Below are 23,040 nucleotides of genomic sequence, written 5' to 3'. Positions count from 1 at the left end.
TTATGTACCCTCTGTGTGTTCTTTTACCCCCTCGCCTTCGGCTCGGGGTAAAAGAACACACAGAGGGTACATAAAAAGCCATATACCCCTCGTGATGCTTCTACAACTTATAATGTTCATCGGGTTATGAAAAAAACACACAAATAAAATGCAATTTATAAAAAAAATTTTTTTGCTTCTTGAGCAGTAACTCTTCATAATACAAAGTACTTTAAATGCATCATCCCACAGAAGAAGAAATGTTTTATTTAACGATGCACTCAACACATTTTATTTACGGTTATATGGCGTCAGACATATGGTTAAGGACCACACCGATTTTGAGAGGAAACCCGCTGTTGCCACTACATGGGCTACTTTTCCGATTAGCAGCAAGGGATCTTTTATTTGCGCTTCCCACAGGCAGGATAGCACAAACCATGGCCTTTGTTGAACCAGTTATGGATCACTGGTCGGTACAAGTGGTTTACACCTACCCATTGAGCCTTGCAGAGCACTCACTCAGGGTTTGGAGTCGGTATCTGGATAAAAAATCCAATACCTACCAGCCTGTTGACTGATGGCCTAACCACAACGCCACCGAGGCCGGTGCATCATCCCACAGATAGAAAAGCACATACCATGGCCTTTGATATACCAGTCATGGTGCACCGTTTGAAATGAGAAATAGCCAAATGGGCGCACCAATGGAGATCAATCCTAGACCAACAGTAAGTGAGGGCATTACCACTGGGCTACATCCCGGCTCCAGTGAAAAATTACAAGTCAAGTTTTGCTTAGATGAAGGAGCTTTCTGTAAGTGACAGGCTTGGAGTGCATTGTGGGTAATTTTAATTAAATGAGCTGTGGTTTGGCCTATATGTGTGTGTATGGAGAAGTAATGGGCATGTCCTAATCCAAACCCTACCCTAACAATTCTACTAAATCTTACCAAGCCATAAAAGAAAGAGAGAAAGTTCGTTTTGTATAACGACACCACTAGAGCACATTGATTTATTAATTATCGGCTATTGGATGTCAAACATTTGATAATTTTTACATATAGTCTTAAAGGAAATCTTTTATATGATTTTATTATTAGCAAGAGATCTTTTATATGCATCATCCCACAAACAGGATAGTACATACCACGACCTTTGATATACCAGTCATGGTGTACTGGCTAGAACGAAAAATGAATGAATGAATGTTAAACAACACCCCAGCACAAAAATACACATTGGTTATTGGGTGATGAATGAGAAATAACCCAATGGGCCAATGGGCCCACCAATGGGGATTGATCCTAGACTGACCGCACATCAGGCGAGCACTTCACCACTTACCCAATCATAGGTCCAGTCCTTATCATGTCATACGTTTGTCTTGGATTTAGTAAGTACTGGAACTTCCGAATCAATCTGAAGTAAAGAAAACAAAAATAAAAATTAAATTTACTGCAAAAGAAATTTTGTTAATAATTTTTGTCCATGGACAATAAGTAAGTTCATGCACATTCTAAGCAAAAAAATCTGTAGTTACAAAATTGAAGAAATGTTTCCAGCACCACCCAGTAATTTAAAAGGGTTTTTTTTTAATTGTAAACTGATCGTGAATCTGTTCTGTAATATGATTGGTTAATTACACATTTTTTCGGCAGCCAATAGACAACAAGCTTTCTGGGAGTACTGCTAAAGCAATACATGTCCCCTACTGGGTCCAACTAATTTTCTTATCTCCTAAATTCAAGGCCCATAACTCAGTGAAAACTGGCTAAATTGACATGAAAATTAAACTTGATCTATAACAGTACATCATATAAATATAATTTTTTTTAGCTCAATATCTTGAGGCATTACAAAATGAAAGTCCGGAAAACTATATGTGGGACAGATGGACGGATGGACAGAATTCTTATTTTTTATTTTATCTGGTTTAAACAATATTTATTGCCGTTCATAAACAGTAGCGGTCTTGGGATTGGCCAACAGGCATTAGCCTATATTAAGGCCTCTCTAAACATTTTACAAGATGAATATATTATAAGCAATAACATAAAACATGATTATAACTTGTTACAAATTTATCAACACTGAGGTGAAATAGAAGGAAGAAAATGTAAAGACGATGAACAGGTTATTACTTTTAAATATTTTACATATTTAGAATTATATTTTTTTATTTTGAGTTGGTATGGGTTTAAAACTCAACAATTTTAAGATAAGTTATAACATTATTCATTACAGAGTTATATGCCAATTCACTGGTTCCCTTTTGACGCAAACGGACTATAGATATTTTTGGAGGAGGAGGAAATGTTTTATTTAATGACACACTCAACACATTTTATTTACGGTTATATAGCGTCCAACATATGGTTAAGGACCACAAAGATATTGAGAGAGAAACCTGCTGTCGCCACTTCATGGGCTACCCTTTTCGATTAGCAGCAAGGGATCTTTTATATGCACCATCCCACAGACAGGGTAGTACATACCACAGCCTTTGATATACCAGTTGTGGTGCACTGGATGGAACGAGAAATAGCCAATGGGTCCACCGACGGAGATCGATCCCACACTGACCGCGCATCAAGCGAGCGCTTTACCACTGGGCTACATCCCACGCCAAATATTTTGGAATTATAATCATGTGACTTTACCTTCCGCCCTGCTTTCCTCCACTTTTAGGGTTGATCAAAATTAACAAGGGGTGTGACCCGTCTCTGGGGGTAATTTGAAATGAGTTTTGTCCTCCCTGAATGAAAAAAAAAGACAAAATACCGTAAATCATGAAATTAATGTGAGTAAGATATTATGAGAAAAATGTGCTCTATGTATGAGCACAATAATTACATAACACATTATATTTTTAACTAAAGTCCGAACCAAATTGTTAACAACCACAATAACTTACTCTCCTACCTTTAATTACTGTTAGATTTCCCCCAAATTTTGTCCAGACACAAATGACATGCACTAAGGTATAATGCACTCATCATGACGTCAGATTAATTACGTCACATACTTAGGAGGCCTTCATTCCTCATGAAGAGTATTCCACAAAAAAAGCAAAATGGCAGATGGTGAAAAATTGCATGTGTCTTGTCTAAGGAGATCTTAAGAAAGTTGATATATAAATGATATGGTTTCAGTCTAATGTTTTTTTTACGATTTATGTTTGGACAAAAAGTGAAGAAAATCTAACAGTAATTAAAGGTAGGAGAGTAATTTATCATAGTCGTTAACAATTTTGGACAAGCGAAACGAGTCTATGAGTCGTTATCTCTAACTAAGGTCGACAACAGTCTCTTTTCACAGCTTTGTTTTGGCTCTGTACACAGAGTTCATACACCTTGGAAAAAAACAAATTCCAGACCTTTTCCAGACTTTTTCCAAGACAAAAAAATATTTTTCAAGACTCACGTTACTCAATAATCAGTATATATTTTAGGAAAATTTTACAAAATGGACAATCTTTTTGTCATATGCATTGCGCAAGCGCGTACTTCAAATCTTAGGTAAATGTCGGCAATTGTTAGTCTCGATTTCCCAAATGTACGTTAGTGCCGAGATAGGAAAACTTCGTCAGATTCCGCCAGTTTCACACAACCGAAATTTTCTACATGAGTCCTAAAGATGAATTTCCATACTTTTTCCAAAGCAACTCGCAAAAAAAGTTATTTTCCATAATTTTTCCAGGTCTGGAAAATGGATTTTCCATACTTTTCAAGGTTTTCCAGACTCAGTATGAACCCTGTGTACACAATAAATACAGCAATACCACCATAATTTCACTTGAGTGGGCTGACTGAGTTCAAAGTAAAGTTTGTTTTATTTAACGACGCCACTAGAGCACATTGATTTTTAATCTTATCATCGGCTATTGGACGTCAAACATATGGTCATTCTGACACTGTTTTTAGAGGAAACCCGCTGTCGCCACATAGGCTATTCTTCTTTACGACAGGCAGCAAGGGATCTTTTATTTGCGCTTCCCACAGGCAGGATAGCACAAACCATGGCCTTTGTTGAACCAGTTATGGATCACTGGTCGGTGCAAGTGGTTTACACCTACCCATTGAGCCTTGCGGAGCACTCACTCAGGGTTTGGAGTCGGTATCTGGATTAAAAATCCCATGCCTCGACTGGGATCCGAACCCAGTACCTACCAGCCTGTAGACCGATGGCCTGCCACGACGCCACCGAGGCCGGTGACTGACTGAGTTCAAGGGCGTGAAGCAAAGTTTCTAGGGGGTTGGTGAGACTTATAAAGGAAGAATATTGTAAGGTGATGATTCCAGGCTCCCCAACCCTGACATGACCTATTTTCTGGGGATAATAAAGAATTTGAAAAAAAGAAAAGAAAAAAAAAAAGGTTTCTAGTGGGTTCTAGGGTATGCTCCCTCATACAATTTTGAAACCTAGATGTCCTGAAATGCAATTTCCTGTATTCTACAAGTAAAATTCATCCATGCCATAAGATTTACAACCACGGAATTGGGTACGGAGGAGCTAAATGAAACAATGCTCTGGTTTATGAGTGAAAAACCGAAAAAAACCTGTGGTCAATCCATTTCATGCCACTTAACAAGGAAGGATAGAAATGTTTTATTTAACGACGCTCTAAACACATTTTATTTACGGTTATATGGCGTCGGACACATGGTTAAGGACCACACAGATATTGAGAGAGGAAACCCGCTGTTGCCACTTCATGGGCTACTCTTTTTCGATTAGCAGTATGGGATCTTTTATATGCATCATCCCACAGACAGGATAGTACATACCACAGCCTTTGATATACATGTACCAGTTGTGGTGTACTGGCTGGAATGAGAAATAACACAATGTCGCCACTGACGGGGATTGATCCTAGACTGACCACGCATCAGGCGAGTGCTTTACCACTTGGCTACGTCCCCCCCCCTCCACTTAACAAGTGACTATCAGCTTGACAAAGCGGTAGTCGCTTATTCCTTGTGATATTGTGCTATTGATGACACTATTTATTCAGAGGAAATATTTGCATTGCAATGAATGCAGGACTTAATAGTGGTGTGTAACCCCAGAGAGGTTCCATTCTGTACTGATATTTTAATAGGAACTACCAGACTCGGTGGTGTCGTGGTTAAGCCATCGGGATATAAGGCCGGTAGGTACTGGGTTCACAGCCCGGTACTGGGTTCATAGCCTGGTACTGGGTTCGCACCCCGGTACCGGCTCCCACCAAGAGTGAGTTTTAATGACTCAGTGGATAGATGTAAGACCACTACACCAACTTCTCTCTCATAAACCACTAACAATTAACCACTAACTCACTGTTCTGGACAAACAGCCCAGATAGCTGAGGTGTGCCCAGGAGAGCATGCTTGAACCTTAATTGGATATAAGCACACAAAAAAAGCTGAAATGAAATGGACTAAAATAATAGGGACCATGGAAAACATCTGGTGTTAAAGGACTTTACTGTATTTTGTATAAAAGAAAGAATTTTGTTATTGAATGACGCACCACTCAACACATTTATTTACAGTTACCTTTCGTATAAAAATGTTAGAGGAAATCCACTGCTGTCACCACTCCATGTGCTACTCTTTTCAATTAGCAGCAAGGGATCTTTTACATGCACCATCCCCCAGACAAAACAGTACATACCACAATCTTTGTTACATCAGGCGAGTGCTTTACCACTGGGCATATCAACGGTATGTTCAGGAATAACATTTTCTTTTGTTAGAAACTTTAGTGAATGACAAATGAAAAATAAAATTAAAGTTTAACGACACCACTAGAGCACAATGATTGATTCATCTTTGGCTAATGGATGTCAAACATTTGGTAATTTTGACATTTAGTCATTTTTCCATTACTAGATGAAAATTATTTCCCTCAGGCCATATACATAGATGTATATACTTGATATGTATTGGCAGCAAGCTTAATGTTCTATTTATTACCCAATGGTGTAATTTAAGCATCTGTGACATAGTGAAATCGCTATTAAAACAGCATACATATTCAAATCAGATGTTTCACTAGAAACAGCTGTGAAACACACCACTGCCTACTGAAGTGTATCACTTCATTATGAACCTACACACTTTGAACATGGTTAATAAATATTGATATTACATGGGAAATTATTTAGTATTGCATGCAATTATTACATAATAAGTTTGTAATACAAATAGTGATTTCCCTAGAAATTTGGCAAGGCATGGTAGACCAAACACTTCATTATAAACAGATGCAAAACAGATCACTTGCTTCTGAAATGTATCACCTTAAAGGCATACTGTGATGGATTTAAGGACCATATTTCTTTTAAAACAAAGGATAATAATTAAAAATTACATTAATTGTTGGAAACCAATCTAGCTATCGCATCACCTTAATTGAATCATGATGGAGTGAAATCCATGTCATCCCTCTCGGCAATTGTAGTTTTTGAATTATGGACCATTGCCATAATTCAATTATTTTTACAAAATGTCATTAATAAATGGAGTATGGTGGTTATGAAGATGGTTGAATAAAGTACATTTAGGGACAAATCAAATTATTTTTGTTCAGGTAATACTTTGTTAGACCATTAAATAGGTCAGTGGTCTGAGACAATATGCCTTTACTAGAACCTAAATATTTGGAATATGGTTAATAAATATTGATATTACTTGGGAAATTATTTTAGTATTTCAAATATTCATTAAAAATAGGCTTGTACATGTAAGTGAAATAAGTAACATTGACTAATATTGATATTTCATTATAAACAGATGCAAAATTATCTTTTGCTACTGAAATATATCACTTCATTATGAACCTAAATATTTGAATATGGTTAATAACTATTGATATTACATGGGAAATTATGTAGCATTCCCTATGTTCATTAGGTAATTAGGTTTACAAGTGAAATACTAACTGAAGCTAATGACCGATCATGCATGGAATCAGCACTCATGGGACTGTTCAGGCTAATGCTGTCAACCTGTAGAAAGTAGAAACGAAAAGGTTCATAAAAGTTTTAAATAACGCTATCTAAACCACTTGTCATGACTTATCCAAAAAGAGAGTTATAGCCAGACTGTCAAAAAACAGAAGGCGGAAAACAGAAACAGAAAAAGTAATAAATGTTTTAAATAACGCTATCTAAACTACCAATTATGATTTATCCAGAAAGAGTGTTATAGCCAGACTGTCAAAAAACAGAAGGCGGAAAACAGAAACAGAAAAAGTAATAAATGTTTTAAATAATGCTATCTAAACTACCAATTATGATTTATCCAGAAAGAGTGTTATAGTCAGACTGTCAAAAAACAGAAGGTGGAAAAAAGAAACAGAAAAGGTTATAACTGTTTTAAATAACGCTATCTAAACCACTTATCATGACTTATCCAAAAAGAGTGTTATAACTAGATTATTAAAAAACAGAAGGGCGGAAAACAGAAACAGAAAAAGTAATAAATGTTTTAAATAACGCTATTTAACCTACCAATTATGACTTATTCAGAAAGAGTGTTATAGCCAGACTTTCAAAAAATAGAACGCGAAAAATAGAAACAAAAAAGTTAATAAAGGTTTTAAATAATGCTATCTACACCACTATTCACAATTTATCCAGGAATGTCATAGCTAGACTGTCAAAAAACATAAAGCAGAAAATAAAACCCAGAAAAAGTAATAAATGTTTTAAATAATGCTATCTAAAGCACCAATCATGATTTATCCAAAAAGAATGCCATAGCCAGACTGTCAAAAAAAGAAAGAAAATAAAAACAGAAAAAGTAATAAATGTTTTAAATAATGCTATCTAAAGCCCCAATCATGATTTATTCAGAAAGGCTGTCAAAATATAAAAGGCAAATATTTTGATGTATCATAATTTATTCTTGCACACTCGATATAAATAAATATGTTAATAAATGAAATTAATAGAATATATTAGTGTCTGTTTGTATATATGTATGTCACTATATTATACTTCCATGTAGGAAGATTCATCTCAAATTTAAAAATGTAACGTTTAAAAGAGCTCTTATAGGTAGTACTAAACCAAATAACTTCCAGCTGGGTCAAAGTTGGACGTGCACCAAACTTTTGATTTGTTAAGTCCTGTGATTGGTGATAAATGTGAGTGTGATGGGTCTTAAAAAAAAAAAGTTTCATCATGGCAAAAACATTTATGCAATTTTATTTCATCTAGTACTACTGTGTCAAGTAGCCTTGTCCTTGAAACATGTGAGGGGTATCTGTAAAACGAGGTACTCAAATTTTGTGTGGAGCTAGGGTAGTCATAGATGCTACCCGTTATCTCTGAAATGAGCAGTTTGACCCTCATTTCCGATTCACTTTATGTCGATTCATACGCTTTAGGTAGGAGTTTTAGCCAGATATGTTATTATTGTCATCAATAGGATTTGATTTGGTGGTATACACCCATCAAGGTTTCATAATGGTAGCTTCCTACAAAAAATATTTATTAATTTTTTTTTTTAAATAAAAAGATTACACCTTCTATTACACGCCCATACAAAATTTACAACCATTCAATTTTATTTACAAAATTTTACTTCCTATTTTTCACAAAGCATTCTTTGGGAAATCACTGTTTATGCCCAGTAGCAGCACTTTACAATTTTGATATTCTTGATTAATTATAATGTATAGATAATATGTGATCTGTAGATTTCTCTCTCAATATATCCACCGGCCTCGGTGGCAGCGTGGTTAGGCCATCGGTCTACAGGCTGGTAGGTACTGGGTTCGGATCTCAGTCGAGGCATGGGATTTTTATTCCAGATACCGACTCCAAAACCTGAGTGAGTGCTCCGCAAGGCTCAATGGGTAGGTGTAAACCACTTGCACCGACCAGTGATCCATAACTAATTCAACAAAGGCCATGGTTTGTGCTATCCTGCCTGCGGGATCCCTTGCTGTCTGTCATAAAAGAGTAGCCTATGTGGTGACAGCGGGTTTCCTCTAAAACAGTGTCAGAATGACCATATGTTTAACGTCCAATAGCCGATGATAAGATAAAAAATCAATGTGCTCTAGTGGCGTCGTTAAATAAAACAAACTTTACTCTCAATATATCTAGACCAAAAATCAAAATAACATTAAATATGTCAGTTACAAAACAACTTTTTCTATCTCTCATTATCTGTCTGATCCTTAAAGGAACATTCCTGAGTTTGCTGCATTGTAAGATGTTTCCGATTAATAAAATATTTCTACGATTAAACTTACATATTAAATATATTTTCTTGTTTAGAATATCCGTGTCTAGAATATTCAATGTGTTTCTGGTCGTCTTAATATTTGTAAGAAGCCCAAACTGGATTTTGTTTTCAAATAATTTCGTACGTACGAAAAAAAAACATACTTTAGGAAATAAAATTAAATTTAACATAGTACAAACATTAGAACGCTCAGAAAAACGTTTAATATACATCCACTAATATTTTATGCAGAAAAATATATTTAATATGTAATTACAATCGTTAAAAAGTCTGTTTGTCGATAACATCTTACAAATTGCAGCAAACTCAAAACTGTCCCTTTAACAATATGTCTGATGCCGTATAATTGTAAATAAATATGTGTTAAATAAATGTGTTAAGTGTGTTGTTAAACAAAAAATTTACTTCTCGTTTCTTTGCACATACATGTAGCAATTGTTAGAAATGTGCTCAAATGTCATTAAACAAATATTTCAATAATTGTCTTTAGTTATATCACATTCCACACACTGAATTAAACATCTCTAGGTTCCTATGTACCCCAGAGCACACAACATTCAGGCCATTCCAGACTTTAGGGGATACAATTCCAGGCTATTTTTATAATTTTCAATCTAATTTCTGTTTTAATATTTCCATAAACTTACCTTTTCTGACACCTAATAGCTGATGTGAATTTTACTCACTCACTCACTCACTCACTCACTTACTCACTCACTCTTACTCACTCTCACTCACTCTCATACACATTCACTCTCACTCAATCTCACACTCCCTCCCTCCCTCCCTCCCTCCCTCACTCACTCACTCACTCTCATTCACTCTCATACACATTCACTCTCACTCAATCTCACACTCCCTCCCTCCCTCACTCATTCATTCTAGTTATTGTTAAATCAGCGAGAAGTTGAAACTAGAGCATTAGAAATAAAGATAGGCATTAAAGATAGCCATTAAAGATAGCCAGTAAAGATAGGCAGTAAAGATAGGCAGTAAAAGTCAGAAGGCAGAGCAATATCCTATGAATTCAGCTGTAGGATAAATATACAGAAGAGTTACACACCAATTGTTTTACCATGTTGTTTACTGCACTCGTATATAGTGCACAAGAATATAATATAATAGAGTGGTTTTGATCTTGCGTATTATTAAACGAGTGCAATAAATAACATGGAGAAAACAACTGGTATGTGGTTCTGTATTTATTACATACAACCTTTGTATATTATGATTAACAAAAGTTTAAATAAATAACATAACTTACTTTCTCTTAAAAGTTAACTGAAATTTATAGAATTGGCAGAACGCTGAGCGTCCTGGCTAGGAATATGATGTGATTTGAGTAAACACATAACAACGTATGTGATATCTTGTATTGCACATATGTTCAATAATTTTTTTTTATTGCACGGTCAGAATGGTCTTGAGTACTATAGTAACATTAAATGGGTATGTAATAAAAAAATCAATAAGAAAAAGATTAGAGAAAGATTGGAGATCTTTTGCTACGGAGAAAAAAGTTCAGGGTATTCTGTGAATTTTCAAAGAATGGAATATGATTTGTGAAATTCCCGGAATTTGAGGAATGCTGTCGGAGTTATCTTACCGTACTCTCGAGACTGGCGCTGTCGATTCCCGTCATACTGCGAGTTCCACTCGGAGTCATCTTTCCGCCTCGAGGACGATCCTAAGCAGTGGAACACAATCAATAATAATATTACATAGTCCGTCCCATAGGGAATGCCTTTTTTCATACATAGAGGATAATAAACAAGTTACCAGTTATTATCAAATTTATGTCCCGAGTAAAAATTATTTCATAAGGAACATAAATTTGATAATAATTGTTATGGAGTTTGTTATTCTATTTATTACCCCAGCTATTTGGAGTTTTTTTAAAGCCTTTGTTTTCGATATAGCCTACATCAGCTACACATCCATGTATATAGAAACAATGTAAACTACTTTACTGTTCTGGGTATTGCTTCAACTTTGTATTTTATTCATGGTTCACAGATAATTTTCAAAACCCAAAGTTTTATATATTCTGTAAAAAAAAAAACTATAATGAATTGCATTAAACTACCATTTTATTACAAGTTTAACATTGAAACCAGAAAGACATAAACACAAACGCTTTAAACTACATGACGTCATAGAGTGTGCTTTGCCAAATCGTCATGACGTCATATTTAGTACCGACAAGGTGATTGGTTTGTTGGCGTCAAATCGTCCAATAGTAGTGTATGTTAAACCAATGCATGATAATTTCTCAGTGAGAAATTATGATTTTTTTTGTTCCCTGCCTTTTGGGGTAATAATATGAAATTTACTACAAGTTATTTATTTCTGAGCCAACTGTTTTCTAAATTGGACACAAAAATAGTACTGTTTTCTTCTTGTATCAAACCAAACAGAAATTATTTATAAAACACATTTTTATAGAATGATGGGACGGACTATAAATATACATGTAAAATAATGTTCTGAAGAGAAAACATCTTTTTATATACTGATGGAAAGAAATAACGGACCACATAAAAAGTAAAAGCAAATATTAACTGCAACTAAAAACCTCACCAACAGTATCAGAAAGTTAACTGTATGTCCGACTGTCAATCCCACAGTATAACATTACATTCCACATTACATTCCATTGTATTGTATACAGGCATGTATAATCTGCTTGTGATTTAAATTGGGTCTCAGATATCATGTGTTCCATTATTTCCTTCCATCAGTATATATTAAATTTGCTATATGAAAGACTGGTCTTGTCAAACAAAGAAGGTGAATAGGAGGAAAGAACGTTTTCATCACTGAAATGAAAATAAAACAAACATTTTGTTTTTGTTTAACGACACCACTAGAGCACATTGATTCATTAATCAGCAAGTATTGTATGTCAAACATTTGTTAATTACAACATAATAGTCATAGAGAGGAAACCTGCTACATTTTTCCATTAGCAGCAAGGGATTTTTTATATGCACCATCCCACAGACAGGATAGCACATACCACAACCGTTGATATACCAGTTGTGGTGCACTGGCCGGAACGACAGATAACCCAATCTCAAAACATTATAATTTTACATCTGTGACTAGCCGTTATACCAGGTATACGTTTACATGAGTTTGGTTTCTATTTCATGCAGAAGCTTACATCAATATGGAAAATGGAGCATTTTAAAGGGACAGGCACAACCCTTGTGAAATGTTTTCGACCAATAGAGCCTTTTCGAAAATGTAACATACAAATTAAATACATTTTCGTATATAAATATCAGTGTCTGTATTTACGCGGTGTTTGTTATTGTCCTAATGCTTGTAGTAGCCCAACGAAAGAAGAAGGAAATATTTTACTTAACGACGTACTCAACACATTTTATTTATGGTTATATGGCGTCAGACATATGGTTAAGGACAACACAGATATTGAGAGAGAAAACCCACTGTCGCCACTTCATGGGCTACTCTTTTCGATTAGCAGCAAGGGATCTTTTATATGCACCATCCCACAGACAGGATAGTACATACCACGGCCTTTGTTATACCAGTTGTGGAGCACTGGCTGGAATGAGAAATAGCCCAATGGGTCCACCGACAGGGATAGATCCGAGACCGACTGCGCATCAATTGAACGCTTTACCACTGGGCTACGTCCCGCCTCCAAACCGGGGTATACAACCGCAAACACATTCGATATACAGACACTGGTATTCTAAACAAAAAAATGTATTTAATATGAAATAGTAGTCGCCAACAAGGCTCTGTTATCGCAAACACATTCGATATACAGACACTGGTATTCTAAACAAGAAAATGTATTTAGTACGATACAGTATTCGCCAACAAGGCTCCGTTATCGCAAGCATCTTACAATGGCTGCAAACTCAGGACAGTCCTTTTAAGGAAGAAAAGGCTTACAATGCCTTGATGAAATTGGGCCCTGAAACGAATAACTATTACTGTATGCTAATTTTGCGTATCTGATACCTGAAATTTTTGGGGGTTGAACTCATACATGATTTATGGAAATTTTCGTTTCTCAGAGACTTGAAACTAATAAATATTATTGATACTATTTTCTAATAAACAAGTTGCAGGTTATGAAGGACTGCTCACCAGTACGGCTGGACAGACGGATGTTGGAGGGAGAAGGTGATCCCGAAATGGTCCCAAGTCACATTCTGGCTTTATCTGAGAGGCACATTTGTTATGGAGCTTTGAAAATAAGAGAGGAAAACACAAACACTAATAACAAGCATTCTGAGTACTGCTAAAGCAATACATGTCCTATATCAGGTATGACAAATTTTCAAGGGCCATAACTCTGTCAAAAATGTGTAAATTGTCATGAAAGTCAAACTTGATCTGTAACAGAATATGATAAAGCTATACACACACAAAATTCAGCTCAATATCTCAAGGTAATGCAAACAAAACAAAAAGTCAGAAAAACAAATTTTTGTATCTCCCAAGTTAAAGGGCCATAACTCTGTCAAAAATGTGTAAATTGTCATGAAAGTCAAACCTGATCTGTAACAGTACATGATAAAGCTATACACAAAATGTCACCTCAATATCTCAAGGAATTGTGAAAAAAGTCCGGGAAATCTATATATGGAACAGATGGACGGACAGACAGACAGACAGACAGACAGACAGATAGCTTAAAACAAAGAAGTCTGCACATACTGTTTGATGACACCAGCGACAATGCAGACCCGTAACGCCATTGTATGATTTGATGGATTTCCGACACTTGTCACACTTCCCCGCGCAGTTTCCTTCCACCCAGTGGTGGTTCATCACCTGAAACATAGACAGAACTTGTGGTAGGGAATATACAACTTACTCTTATTACTGTTATAATTAATAATCTGAATCATAATCAGGACATGTTATATAGACTATACAACTTGCTGTTATTACTGTTATAATTAATGGTGTTAATAATCTGAAATACAATCAGGAAATGTTGTATAGAAAATACTACAATTACTACTAACTACTATTATAATTAATACTGAAGTTTTTAATAATCTGAAACATAATCAGAACTTGTAGTAGAGAAAATACAACATGCTGTTATTACTGTTATAATTAATGATGTTAATAATCTGAAACATAATCAGGACATGTTGTATAGAAAATACAACTTGCTGTTATTACTGTTATAATTAATGGTGTTAATAATCTGAAACATAATCAGGACATGTTGTATAGAAAATACAACTTACTGTTAGTACTGTTATAATTAATGGTGTTAATAATCTGAAACATAATCAGAACTTGTAGTAGAGAAAATACAACTTGCTGTTATTACTGTTATAATTAATGGTGTTAATAATCTGAAACATAATCAGGACATGTTGTATAGAAAATACAACTTGCTGTTATTACTGTTGGTGTTAATAATCTAAAACATAATCAGGAAATGTTGTCTAAAAAATACTACAATTACTACTAACTACGTGTACTATTATAATTAATTCTGAAGTTGTTAATAAGCTGAAACATAATAAAAACTTGTGGTGAAGAAAATACAACTTGCTGTTGTTACTGTTATAATTAATGGTGTTAATAATCTGAAACATAATCAGGACATGTTGTATAGAAAATACAACTTGCTGTTATTACTGTTATAATTAATGGTGTTAATAATATAAAACATAATCAGAATATGTGGTGAAGAAAATACAACTTATTGTAAATACTACAATTACTACTAACTACTATTATAATTAATACTGAAGTTGTTAATAATCTGAAACATAATAAAAACTTGTGGTGAAGAAAATACAACTTGCTGTTGTTACTGTTATAATTAATGGTGTTAATAATCTGAAACATAATCAGGACATGTATAGAAAATACAACTTGCTGTTATTATTGTTATAATTAATGGTGTTAATAATATAAAACAATCAGAATACGTGGTGAAGAAAATACAACTTATTGTAAATACTACAATTACTACTAACTACTATTATAATTAATACTGAAGTTGTTAATAATCTGAAACATAATCAGAACTTGTGGTAGAGAAAATACAACTTGCTGTTATCACTGTTATAATTAATGGTATTAATAATCTGAAACATAATTAGAACTTGTGGTAAAGAAAATACAACTTGCTGTTATTAGTTATAATTAATGGTGTTAATAATCTGAAACATAATCAGAACTTGTGGTAGAGAAAATACAACTTACTATTATTACTGTTATAATTAATGGTGTTAATAATTTGAAACATAATCAGGACATGTTGTATAGAATATACAACTTACTGTTATTACTGTTATAATTAATGGTGTTAATAATCTGAAGCATAATCAAGACATGTTGTATAGAATATACAACTTACTGTTATTACTGTTATAATTAATGGTGTTAATAATCTGAAGCATAATCAAGACATGTTGTATAGAATATACAACTTACTGTTAGTACTGTTATAATTAATGGTGTTAATAATCTGAAACATAATCAGGACATGTTGTATAGAATATACAACTTACTGTTATTACTGTTATAATTAATGGTGTTAATAATCTGAAGCATAATCAGGACATGTTGTATAGAATATACAACTTACTGTTATTACTGTTATAATTAATGGTGTTAATAATCTGAAGCATAATCAAGACATGTTGTATAGAATATACAACTTACTGTTAGTACTGTTATAATTAATGGTGTTAATAATCTTAAACATAACCAGAACTTGTAGTAGAGAAAATACAACTTACTGTTAGTACTGTTATAATTAATGGTGTTAATAATCTTAAATATAACCAGAACTTGTGGTAGAGAATATACAACTTATCGTTATCACTGTTATAATTAATGGTGTTAATAATCTTAAATATAACCAGAACTTGTGGTAGAGAATATACAACTTACTGTTATTAGTTATAATTAATGGTGTTAATAATCTTAAACATAACCAGAACTTGTGGTAGAGAAAATACAACTTACTGTTATTACTGTTATAATTAATGGTGTTAACAATCAGGACATTTATTCATATTAATATTACTACCAAACAGCTATATAGGGTTTCAAATGAATCACTGTGTATTTTTTACATGGATTGGAACTAATTTTGCAGGTAAAATGATGGAAATACATTGTAAAAAGGTCTCAAGTTAGCACATTTTGCCCGAATATCTCTATTGTTTTTGCCTCAGTTTGAGAATTTGCTCCAGCACTAGGGGGCAGTTGACCTACCCCCATCCTATACGTTTACAATCTAATTAAAATTATCTCCACTGGTTAATTACTATTACCTGTGGATCTAACTGCACCCCGTTGGAGCTCATGTCCAGTTGACCTTTCATTCGATCAATCAAAACCTTACTTGCAAAATCATGCCAGTGATTTGAAAAGAATTTGAAAACATTTGGGATTATGCCGAGGTTATACGAAATGATTCGTGTGAATTACAAAGAATGCCGGAAACTAATTTCAATATAAAATTTTATATAAAATTTGTTTCAAGACAAAAAAAAAAACGTGATGGTATAGCCATAAAATCTGTTTATATTAGTATACAATCCAGAGTTTATTACTGCACTTTACCCCCTGTTTTTTAATGTTGAAATAGACCAACAAATTCGCCTATTGCATAAATAGTCTCGCCCGATATCTTTAGAATTTGTATGCTCCCGAATAACGCTATAAAAGGCGAAGTGTAACTGGTCGATATTTAAATTGTTATTTATAGATGAAATGTCACCTGGACATGGGAGTCCACGCAATGCTGTTAGATCTACTGGTAGACCAGTAGAGCTAACTTTAATCAGATTGGTACGTTTATGAGCCTGTTTACCTGAGAAGTCTTCTTAGATTTGACGTAGGTAGTGATGCATGATGCCGGCGCTCTCTGTACACATCTCTCATGAACTGTGTATTTACAGACTGCAAGGACAAATAATTAAATTTTCCGTTACCTTCATTACAATTTAATACCATCCCATTGTATTGTTTTGTTTAACGACACCACTAGAGCACATTGATCAATTAATCATTGGCTAATGGATGTCAAACATTTGGTAATTCTTACTCATCAGAAAAACCCTGCTGACATTTTTTTGTTTTCCATAGCAGCAAGGGCACTCTGTTATCAAGCCTGTTCTCCCATAGACAGGACAGCACATACCATGGCCTTTGACCATTTGTGGTTTCACTGGTTGCGAATCATAATTGTTTTTGCCAAATTATCTACTAATTACAAAACGTTTTGAAAATTCGATTACTTTTAACAAAATGTTAATTAATTCATTGCAAGTACTTTTGGCCAAATACATAACAAAATACTTCCCTATGATTCGATCTCTTTCCCTTGGCTTCCCTTTTTAGCCCTTCCCTGATTTTTTCTTCCCCCTTTTTCCTACGTTTTTTTCTTGACCCCCTTTCTTCCCCCCCCTCCCCCTTTTTCTTTCTCCAGAGAGAAAGAGAGAGAGAGAGCCCCTCTCCCTTTCGCCCCGATCTTTTTTCCGAGATTCGCCTGAGTTTTTTCCCTGATTCCTCCCCCCTCGTTTGTCCCAGGGAGGAGAGCGCTTCCGCTTCTCCTCACTTCGTCTTCGCCTCTCCACTTGTTCTGTCCTCCATTTCTGTTTCCTACCTTCGTCTTTCCATCTTTCTCGTTCTTCTTTCTCGTTCACAGTTCTATTTCTCCGCCCTCACTCCCCCTTTCCTCTGCTAGCCCGTTCGCTGCTTCCCCCTTTTCTTCTCAGTCCCCCCTCTCCTGCTTCTCCCTTCACTCCACCTTCCCCTTCCTTTTTCTCTTCCTCCCCCCTCTCCCACTTTACCGTCCCCTCCCTTTTCCTCCCATCTGTCTTTATCTTTGACTTTTTTTTTTCCCCCCCTCGTCAACTCTTCTCCCTCCTTACGACCTCCCGGTTCAACTCTTTTCTTTCCCCTCTCACCCTCCTTCCACTTCCTTTTCCTCCCCCTTCCCCCCTTTTTCCGTTCCTTTTCTCTCTTCCCCCTCTCTTCCCGCCCTTCTCTCCCCTTCCCCCTCTCCCCTCTCTCCTTCTCCCTCTTCTCTCTCCTCCCTCTCCCCCTTTCCCCCCCTTCCCCCCCCCCCCTCTTTTTTTCCCCCCCCCCTTCTTTCCTCCTCTCCCTCCTTTCCTCCTTTTCCCTCCCCTCTTCCCCCCTCTCCTCTCGCTTCCTCCCCTTTTCTCTCTCCTCCTCTCTTCCCCCTCTCTTTCCCTCCTCTCTTTCCTCCCTTCTCTCCCTCCCCCCTCTTTCCCTTTCTTTTCTTCCCCCCTTTTCTCCCCTCCCCCTCCTTTCTCTCCTCCTCTTCCCCCTTTCCTCCTCCCCTCCCTTTTCTTTCTTCCTTCCTCTCCCTTTTTTTCCCTCCCCTCTTCCCCTCCTTTCCCTTTTCCTCCTCCCTCCCCCCCTCCCCCCCCCCCTTTTTTTTTCCCTCTTTCTCTTTTTTTCTCTTTTTCTCTTCCCCCTCCTTTTCCCTCCTTTCTCTTTTCTCCCCCCCCTTCTTCTTTTCTTTTTCCCTCTTCTCCCTCTTTCCCCTTTCCTTCTTCTTTTTCCCTCTCCTTCCCCCCCTCCCCCTTCTCTTTCCCCTCCCCTTTCTCTCTCCTCCCCCTCCCCTCTCCCTCCTCCCTCCTTCTTCTTCCCTCTTTTCCCCCCTCCCCCTCCCTCTTTCCCCCCCCCCCTTTTCCCTCCCCCTCCTCCTCCTTCCCTCCCTTCTTTCCTTCTCCTTCCCTTTCCCCCTCTTTCCTTCCCCCCCTCCTTCCCCCCCTATTCTTTCCCCTCCTTTCCTTCCCTTCTCCTTCCTTCTTCCCCCTTTCCTCTCTTCTTCCTCCCTCCTCCCCCCTCTCCTTTCCCCCTCTTTTGTCCTTTTCCCCCCCCCCCCCTTTTCCCCCCCTCTTTCTTTTCTCTTCTCCCCTTTCCCTCTCTTTCTCCTTTCTCTCCTCTTTCTTCTCTTTTCCCCCTCTTCTTTTTCCCTTTCCCTTTTTTTTTCCCCCCTTCCCCTCTTTCCCTCTCTTCTCTCCCCTTTTCTTTCTTCTCTTCTCTTTACTGCCTTTCTTTTTTCTTTTTTTTTTCCCCCTCTCCCTTCCTCTTTTCTTCTCTCCCTCCTTTTTCCTCTTCCCTCTTCTTCTCCTTTTTCCTCCCTTCTCTTCTCCCCTCTTTCTTTTCCCCTTTCATCTTCCTTCCCTCCCTTCTCTTCTCTCCTCTTTCTCCTTTTCTCCCCCCTTCCCTTCCCCCTTTCCTCCTCTCTCCTTTCTCCTTCCCTTCTTTTCTCTTCCTCTTCCCCCTCTCCTTTCTCCCTTCCCCTTTCCCCTTCCCTTATCTTTTTCCCTCTCCTCTTTCCCCCCTCTCCCTTTTCCTTTCCTCTTCTTTTTTTCCCTCTCTCGTTTCTCTTTCCCCCCCTTCCCCCCCCTCCTTCCTTCCCTTTTTCTCCCCTCTCCCTCCCCCCTCCTCTCTTTTCCCTCCTCCTTTCCTTTCTTTCTTCCTTCCTCTTCTTTTTCTCCCCTTTTTTCCCCCTCTTTTGCCCTTCCTTCTTCTCTTCTCCCCTCCCCCCCTCTTTTTTCTTCCCTTCCCTCCTTTTCTCTCCCCCCTTTTTTTCCCCCCCCCTTTTTCCTCTTTTTCCACTTCTTTCTTTCCCTCCCCCTTTTTCCCTCTCCCTTTCTCTTCTTTTTTCCCTTTCCGCCTTTTCCTTTTCCCTTTCCCTCTTCTTTTTTTTTCCTTCCTTTTCTTCCTTTTCCCCCTTCCTCCCCCCTCCCTTCTTTCCCCCTTTTTCCCTCTCCTTCTTTCCTCCCTCCCCTCTCTCTCCTTCTTTTCTCCTCCCTTTTTCCCTTCTTTCCTTTGTCTTTCCTCTTCTCTCCTTCTCCCTTCCTTTGCTCCTGTTTTTCCTTTTCCCTTTTCCCTTTCCCCTTCTTCTTCCCTTTTTTTTTTTTTTTTCCCCTCTTCCTTTCCCTCCTCTCCTCTCTTCTCCCTTCGTTCCCCCCCTTCTCTTTTTTCCTCGTTGGTAAGGAATACTATCTCTTTGCCTTTTGGCTTTTTTCGGGTTCTTGTCCTCTTCTCCGTTTCCCCAGGTCGCTTCACTTTGCTTTTTTGCTCTAGTCGCGCTCGGGGCGCTTTCTTTCCTTCTTCTGGGGATCTTTTGGGGGGGGGGGGGGGGGGGTTCACACACCTTAAAACGATTCAAAATACAAGCCTAACATTTATTAAAGTTGTCTCTATTTCCCTTTCTTCTACGCTGACCGTACTTTTCCAAGACAAATTTTCTTCCTGGTGAGAAGGTGGAATTTCCATTGAGAACGGACTAGTGAAACAAATTCAATCCAGAACAAATTTAATTGTCTCTTCTTGAGAGAACCATGGGTATGAGAGTCTTCCTTTTCTTTCTCGAGTCAGATAATCCTATCTGTGATTTTTTCGATTTCCTTCATTAGTACGTTTCTCCTCTTGGGGGTTTTTTTTCTTCACCCAAAAGACAAAGAAAACCTTCCGGGACTTTTGTCGGTCCTTTATATTGTAACTCGTTTTCTAATTCGATCACCTTTCTTTTCCCTTTGTTTTTTCTCATACCTCTCTCGGGGGGGGAACCTTCCTTTTTCTCTTTTTCTGGTGGCGGTTTACCTCCCCTTGGGTGGGCTCCAGGGTGGGGGTGGTTTCTTTCCCGTACGTCTGTGGGTCCCTTCAAGCTGGGGGGGTGTAGGTGGGGGGTAGCTTTTGTGGGTTCGACTTTCCAGGTGCTGTTTTTCTTCCTGGGGGGGTGGCGGGGGGGGGGGGGGGGGAGGGGGACGGTTTTCTTTTTTTGTTCCAAAAATCTCAGCTTACCTTTGTAACCTTTTCCTCAATTTCTCAAAATTCCTTGAAGTTTTTTTTTTTAAACCAATCACAGTCTTTCGTCTCGCGGGCGGATTAACTTTCAGAAAGTTTTATAAGAAGCTATCATTTTTAAAGCCCGGGCGCCACCTTGGGACTTTCCTTATACATCCATGTCTACTCTTTTCAACAAGCTTCCTTGGAGTACTGCTAAACAATGAATGTTCCCCCTCCCGGGCCAAACATTTTTCTTCATATATCCGAAGTATCTTACATGTACAAACAGAGTCCTTGTTTTCCCACATCCAACAGGTAGATTGAGACATAGGTTGCCGTACGCGGAGTCGGTTTGCAAGTGTTTCAGATCTCCACACGTGGGGTGCCCGTCATCTTTGACATCCTGCAAAAAAATGGTATTATTTAATAATCTGCTGGCAAAACGTTAATAATTCTGACACATATTCTTTCAGAGCATTTTGCCATTGCAGCACAGGATTCCTGTCATTAGCCAAATTCTCATCAAAAATGGTTTTGTTTGGTAACACAAGAGCACACCTTGTTACTTAATCACCAGCTACTGGATGTCAAACATTTGGTAATTCTGACGTAATCCTTTTGTAGTATCCTACTATTTAAACAAACTTTCACATGATAATGGGCAGCTTAACAGCCAGAGCACTGATGTGGAGTCCAGATTTTCAAAAGGGGGTCAGAGTCCCCCCCCCAGGTCAGACCGTTTTACGTGCACATTCAGGGCAAGGCTGTTTGTAAGCGCACCCTGTCCTGGGCACAGGTGCCGGCCTCGGCCGGCTCCTCTGTCCAGGACAGGAAAGGGGTGGGGTGGGTTGGAAGGGGGACCGTCTGCACTGGCATGTGCAAGGGAGAACCAGCAGTCCAACCGGGGCTGGTAACAGGGGGAGGGTGATATGGTGCTATGGAATTTGTAATGTCCCATAGGATTAAGCCAAAGAGAAAGGGTGCACAGTTTTTGTGAAGGAAATTAGGCACAATTTTGAACAGTCCGCCAAAAACGAAAATAGGCAGCTACGTATAGTTTTGGAAGATTAGTATGCTGAGAGTAGCTCATTACTTCAATATGAAAATATGAAGTGGTGTTGTTTGGGAAGGTGTAGAGTTACCTCCCCCATCCTCATCCCCAGTATGTTTTCACTCTAGTTTGCAGCCAGTACTAACCACTAACAATTAACAACTAACCCACTGTCCTGGACAGACAGCCCAGATAGCTGAGGTGAGTGCCCAGGACAGCGTGCTTGAACCCTAAATGGATATAAGCACGAAAATAAGTTGAAATGAAATGAAATGCATCTAGTACAAAGTGATGATAAATTAGTGAAAAAGGCTTGTTTAATCTCAGGGCAGCATGGCGCTGATTAAGGCAAGATGGTGTTAAGACTACTGAGGCATGGTGCTGCTAAAACAAAGTAGGGAAAACACTACAGAGTGATGATAGACCGTGAAGTTTCATTGGACTCCCCATACACTAATATACGAACCGTATCCAGACCAAGTAAGACCAGCAATGGTATGGTTGTCATTCCTCCCTTCTTCCACTCTTCCATGGAGACCGTCCCATCTGCATCGTAGTCTATTTCTATCATCATGTCTTGAAGAATCTATAAACACCAGGAAACAGTATTAGATTTCTGTAAGAAACATAAAACCGGCCTCGGTGGCGTCATGGTTACGCCATTGGACTACAGGCTGGTAGGTACAGGGATCGCAGCCCGGTACCGGCTCCCACCCAGAGCAAGTTTTAACAACTCAATGGGTAGGTGTAAGGCCACTACACCCTCTTCTCTCTCACTGATCACTAACCAACTAATAACTAACTCACTGTCCTGGACAAACAGCCCAGATAGCCGAGGTGTGTGCCCAGAACAGCGTGCTTGAACCTTAATTGGATATAAGCACAAAAAAATGTTGAAATGAAAGAAACATAAAGACGAAGATGACGGTTGAATTACTTGTATTTTCACTTGTAGGTCAACCGG

The 23,040-nt window shown here is 37.7% G+C and overlaps 1 protein-coding gene across 1 annotated transcript in view; it reads right to left on the bottom strand.

Moving 5' to 3' along the window:
• The window catches only part of LOC121385335 (diacylglycerol kinase beta-like), a 112,305-nt gene that overhangs the window by 21,806 nt on the left and 67,459 nt on the right, over positions 1-23,040 (bottom strand). Inside the window, 10 exon segments of the mRNA XM_041515977.1 lie at positions 1,326-1,400; positions 2,642-2,736; positions 6,907-6,972; positions 10,830-10,910; positions 13,352-13,450; positions 13,925-14,041; positions 17,064-17,152; positions 21,303-21,321; positions 21,324-21,428; positions 22,543-22,662. Of these exon segments, the coding sequence (XP_041371911.1) occupies positions 1,326-1,400; positions 2,642-2,736; positions 6,907-6,972; positions 10,830-10,910; positions 13,352-13,450; positions 13,925-14,041; positions 17,064-17,152; positions 21,303-21,321; positions 21,324-21,428; positions 22,543-22,662 (866 nt within the window).

The sequence above is a fragment of the Gigantopelta aegis genome, chromosome 11 (assembly GCF_016097555.1).
Source record: "Gigantopelta aegis isolate Gae_Host chromosome 11, Gae_host_genome, whole genome shotgun sequence".
In the NCBI taxonomy this organism is placed as follows: Eukaryota; Metazoa; Mollusca; class Gastropoda; order Neomphalida; family Peltospiridae; genus Gigantopelta; species Gigantopelta aegis.
The sequence above is the reverse complement of the archived record's forward strand: the minus strand, read 5'-3'. Positions and strand labels throughout refer to the sequence as shown.